The sequence below is a fragment of the Numida meleagris genome, chromosome 6 (genome assembly GCF_002078875.1).
Source record: "Numida meleagris isolate 19003 breed g44 Domestic line chromosome 6, NumMel1.0, whole genome shotgun sequence".
NCBI classification, from domain to species: domain Eukaryota; kingdom Metazoa; phylum Chordata; class Aves; order Galliformes; family Numididae; genus Numida; species Numida meleagris.
In genome coordinates, this window is record NC_034414.1 from 43,426,166 (window position 1) to 43,431,973 (window position 5,808).

General features: G+C 35.0%; 1 protein-coding gene across 1 annotated transcript in view; it reads right to left on the reverse strand.

The window, feature by feature from the left end:
* Positions 405-5,808, reverse strand: part of LOC110401848 — a 34,057-nt gene continuing 28,653 nt past the window's right edge. Inside the window, exons 3-4 of the mRNA XM_021403365.1 lie at positions 2,888-2,972; positions 405-2,613 (exon numbers count right to left, since the gene is read on the reverse strand). Of these exons, the coding sequence (XP_021259040.1) occupies positions 2,559-2,613; positions 2,888-2,972 (140 nt within the window). The 3' untranslated portion in view covers positions 405-2,558. The remainder of the gene's footprint in view (positions 2,614-2,887; positions 2,973-5,808) is intronic.

Consider the following 5,808-nt stretch of genomic DNA (forward strand, 5'->3'; position numbering starts at 1 on the left):
TGTCCAGGTCCCTCTGGATGGTTTCCCTTCCATCCAGTGTATCGACTGCACTGCTCAGCTTGGTGTCATCTGCAAACTTGCAGAGGGTGCACTCGATTCCATCGTCTATGTCATTGATAAAGATGTTGAGGAACACTGCTCCATTTCCTCAAAGTTATATTAAGATTATATGTTTTAAGATAATTTCCCTTCAAGAGATATGAAAGACTTAATCTTGCCCTTGCTGTCACCATAGCCAATAATACACTGAAATAGAATTATGCTATAAAATGGCTGGAACCTTGTCCTGCTGTCCCATCATTTTTTACTACAATTTATTTCAGGCAAATTAATCGTTATTTTTGGCTATAATTAGTTAAGAATTTGTCTGTTAGTGATGAATCCTAGTAGTTTTTGTCCACTAGTTTATTATTTAGTTATCCCAAAGTAAAGTGAGAACTCATTTGAAAAAACACAGTAAAGCAACTGTCCTGAGTATAAACTGACACCAACAAGTGGATCAGAATTTCTTGGCTTAGAGAGAAGAGGAGATATGCATCATGAGATCACGTGATCTGATCTCTAAGGATCAAGGATTTTCTTAGGAAATCCACGTCAGTGTAGGAACAGAAAAGCAGTGAAGCAGAAGATAACTTTCAGAAGTCAACGTTTTAAATACCTGTAAAATCTATCCCTAGTTTATTTTTGTGAGCTGAAATTCACCACATTTTTGAGGTCACAATCATGAAATTACAGTGTTATTAGTTACTCAAATATCTGACAATGTTGAATGCATGCTACCAGAGTTCATGAGGGTGATCCATAGAAGACCCTTTCAGACAGGTAACTAGAGCTAATTAAGACAGGGTAACTGAAAAAGGCAGGTGAAATTATTTATAAAAACATGTTGAATTGAAGCATCTATCTCTCCTGAGGTCTCTGATAAGTTGATATTTGTTGTCTATCTCTTTTTATCTATGTCATTATGCCAAAAGGAGCAACATTACTGTCTTATAGCAATATCCTCAAAGGCACTTAAGCAATTTTCTTCTCTTCCACTAGTCAGGTTATAGCCAGGGATATGTAGATAAGCAGAGTGACTGATTCCTAAGCTTTGTCTGAAATAATTTTTTCAGATCCTATCTTTTTCCTAATGGGCACACAATAGAAAATTTTCTCTTGAGAAGAAAATGCAGAGATAACTCTCTAGATATTACACGCAGCTTAGGAGTTCAGCAGCAGCAAGAAGAGCATTATCTTTGTGGATCAAAAGTTCAGAGTAAAGTTCAAGATACAACTTTTGCTAGAGTGAAATTCTGAGCTGATTCCATTCTTTCTTCAAGAGAACTTAACATGAGAGCAGAGTCACCAGTTGTGAAAGAAATGGTGACCAGAATCACTATTTCCATTCACCTGTAACTTGTGTATCTTATAGCTGATCCCCTTTTTAATTGACTCTAAGCCCAGGAACTGATATTTCTCTACTCATAATTACCACAGCTAATGATGCAAAGCATTGTTCGAAGAAAAACTGTCAAAAGACAAATTTAGATTCTTATCCACAATATATTTAATGAGATTATAAATATAATGTACTCAGAAAGCAGAAAAACCAACATAAAAATACACTGGACACAGAGATGGATTTTTTATGAGTTTTATAAATGTGTGGATTCTTCATCATTCATTTACAGATTCTTTCTAGAACAGTTCTAGAGAATAAATTTATAAATGTATTTCTAACTTATTCCTGGAATTTATGCATTTTTTTTTCAGTTTTCCCAGGTGCAAACACTGTTGAAAAGAGTAGTGCAGGCCGGTATTTAAAATCAACCAGAAAAGCCATTGCTGCAACAATGTGATACCTCTTCAGACTTCTGCCTTCCCTCTGTATGAGTTATTTCTCATCAACTCAATCCCAAATAAAAAAAGAATTTTAGTGCAGCTGTTCCTGCCACACCATATGCCTTGTACTAGCTGTTTTCTCCTTCTGTCCTTGGTACAAGAGTTTGACACTTATCCTTTCACCTTTTTGAGACAGCTCATAAAGTACCAAGAGGCAATAGTCAGACTTCAAATCCAAAGCAAATCAAACTATGAATTAATGGATATCCTACAAAAAAAAAAAAACCGAAACAACAACAACAACAAAATCTACCACAACAAAAAATACCACTGTTGCTTTCACTTTAGCCCTTGTAAGTTTACCTAAGCAGTCAAAGAGGGGAAGAGAGATGCCGCTTGTCCAGGATGCGCTCTGCAAATAGTGAAAGCACTGAGCAAATGATTAGCAGTGTTTTCACGCAATGCTGTCAGACAGAAGTTGCCTTTTGAGGCACATCAACAGGCAGGCTGTGGTCTGTGATGTCTGAAGGTCTGAACTGTGGCTTTGGATCTACTTTATTTAGCTAGCTCACCAATTGTCATTAGAGGGGATCCCAAGGATAGGAAAATGAGTTTTAATGTTATAATATGAAACAGTTTATTCTTGTTTTGCAGATTGTTGTTATCTGCTGATTCATTCAGTTATTCACTTAGTTTAAGGAAGTCATTATTCCTTATTACAGTTGTTCGGTTTTTTATTTTCCAGTAGAAACATGTTCTGACTTCAGTCTTAAGCCCAGCAACCTGGACCTAAAGAAAAAATAATAATAAAAAAAATTTGAATCATGCAGTAATTTAGGATAGAAAGATAATCCAGAGACCATTAGTCCAACTGCTACTCTACATCTAAGTTAGATTCAGATTTGAATTTAGACTGAATCCTACCCAGTTTTATTCAGTAGAGAGTGTAGCTTAAGAGCACATGCTTTTCACTGTGGGGAGGACCAAACACCAGTATTCTCTGCTTGATGTGAAACTAAAGTCCTGGCAGGGAGTCAAAAGATTTATCTGTGACACCACTTACATCTGGATCTTTTTCCAGAAGTACTTTGATGAAATTTGACTACTTCTCCTCATTCTCCTCAATAAAGCAATGCAAATGGAGTGCCCTAAAAGACAAAAAATTTGCATGGATTTTGTGCATGTCCAAGTGAAAAAAAACAACATGGAGATTAAATTGGATTATGTTTATGTGTACAGAGTATGTTTATTTCCTAAGCACTATTTTATATCTTTCAAGTAGGTACTACAAGTGAAAAAGAAAATAAACTGGAAAGCACTCTGGGAATGTGTCTGCGAACTATGCTTTTTTTAAGAGTACCTGGCCTTCCTTTGCTGCTTGATATTTCAGAGGTTAAAAAAACAGAAGTTTGAGCAAGGACATGAGTGGCATGGGTTCAAGCCCAAAATATACAGAGGATGGAGTGTGAGGAGGAGGAATCTGAGGGTATGGCAGATACATTAATTATTTCACCTCCATTGAAACGCAAAGCCTTTCTGCCTCCTATTAAAGATTTCAGTGAGGATTTCTACCCTACGAGCATTCCATGACAGAGCTGATCACTCCCAACAGATTAGATCAGAACATAAAAGACTTCTCTTTCCGGCTTGCTGTAACTCTGATCTAGTCTTTCCTAACGTCATTACTTCAGCATACATCTCTTATAATAATACCAGTTGGTGAGATGTAAGATTGGCATTACTGTTGAGAATTCTTTTTTCTCATTCTGTTATATTAAAAGGGAATTTGTTCAAAGAGCACAACAATAAAAACCTGACCCAGTAGAGACCTGACTGTGATTGGGGAATCTGCTATTTTCAGTGCAGGCAGCATCATAAAATCCGGAATAAGTATGCTTGCTATAAAGATCAAGGCATAAACAATTCATGAATCAATCAGCTGTTCATTAATTCACTTATACGCCATTTGTATTTGATTTTGCTCTGCATTAGATATCTTTATCAATCATTTTTAATTTTTTGTGGTTGAGAAAAATCTCACTCAAATGTCATATGCTTCCAAAGTCAAATATAGATATGAATCACTTCAGATTTTAGGCATATGTATGGTGTTAAGATTCACAGTAATGCATGTTAGGGAAAGATCCTGTTCTCATTTCACACTTTTGACAATCTGGAGCCACTCTTCTACTTTAGTGAGGGTACAATCATTCAGTCATGAGAGAATATGGATCCTTGACTTTAGTGTGGCTTTGTTACATCAGTTCAGAATATGTATCCTGAACTTTGCACTCCAGTCTCATGAGAGAGGTGAACTTCTGAACTGCTATTTCAGCCTGTGCCAAGGTGGATTTATGTCTTCAGTGACTGCATTAAAAAAATCCATCATTTATATCCTGATTTACTGTCAGTTTTTAGTCATGTTAACTGTAAAACTTAACAAGCTGGTGTCCCTAAGTATTCTATAAAAAGGAAAAGTGCAGTAAGTCAAAAAAATATGAAAGTTTCTTCCTGAACCCTCAGATGAACCATGGCAAGGTAAGTATCACCTTGTGCCAATGTTGCTATCCTTGCTATACAGATGGTACCAAAACATTGCAGAAAACTTGAGTCGTATAAAGATAACACATTATTGTATTCCCCTTAGTTGCTTCCAGTACATCTCTGCAGGAGACCTCAGCCATAACTGGACTTCTCAAAATGATTCTGGTAAATCAACATGTTCATGTGCGTGACTATGCTATGACAAACTCACTGTTTAGTCAGGACTTCCCTGCAGTAGCTTTGCAGTTTTCTAAGCTGCATTACCACATCCAAACTCTTTCTAATGTCTTGCTTCTTCATAGAAAATTGTTTCAGTGACATTTGCATTAACTTTCAGTTTTACTGAGTCAGTTTTGCTTAAAATAAAAATTCGTTCATATGAACATCATCAGTTTTTCCAAGTGATTTTGTATTTGTTATCGTCTTTGAGGATGTTCAGTGCAAACTTGCAGGCATAAATTCTCTTGCTTCTGAATTTATCTCATTTTACTTTCAGCTTTCTTTTTATTCAAAGAGCAACATGAAAATTTAGTTACAAGACCTCCCAGACTTTCCTTTAGATTTCTTAAGATCAGTGCTGGATTTTCCTTGGAATTCTTTTTTTTTATTATTATTTTAAAACATTTGTTCCAAAATGTAATGTTTATTATTTTGAAATAGAAATGGGTAGAATTAAATATTGGTTCATTTATGAGACACAGTATAGTGGTGTCAATGAAATGAGAATGAATTTCATTGTGACCACCTATTTAATAAAATTATTTGATATCTTAGTGTCTTTGTTACTGAAAAAGGGATTAACAAACTGGGTGACACTAATGTATATAATTTTTTTAAAAATTACTATTTTGGAAAAACTTATGCCTAAGTTCAAGAGTGATTATAAAATTTTTGTAATAAAAAATACAAAGTTTTTTTTCTAGTAGAAATCGCTTACCATCATAATTAAGACAGTGAAAGTTTTATAAAGACTGGGTTGATATGGGGGTGTATGATCATTCTAATATGTAAAAAAAAAAAAAGCAACAAAAGCAACAGTCGTAGGCAGAAAGAGGTTCTGGCTACACTGGAAAACTTATTATTATATCAAGATTTCAATGCAAACTGAAATACCAATATAATCCCAGAGTAGGCTTTATTATTGTGGTTGAGCTATCTGTTCATAGTTTAATTACAGGAAAAGAAGAGAAAGGAGAAAGGATATTGTATTGGAAAAATTAGAGTTCATATGAAAGCTTAACTCTTCCTGTATATTTAATTTAAGTATACCTGTATACCACATTAATATACATACCATGAAATTTGATGTATTTGACTTATCTATATCATCCTGTATACTAAAATAAATAACCACATCACTCTAATGGTAAGCTAAATGAAACATAAAAGAAGGAAGGGAAGGGAAGGGAAGGGAAGGGAAGGGAAGGGAAGGGAAGGGAA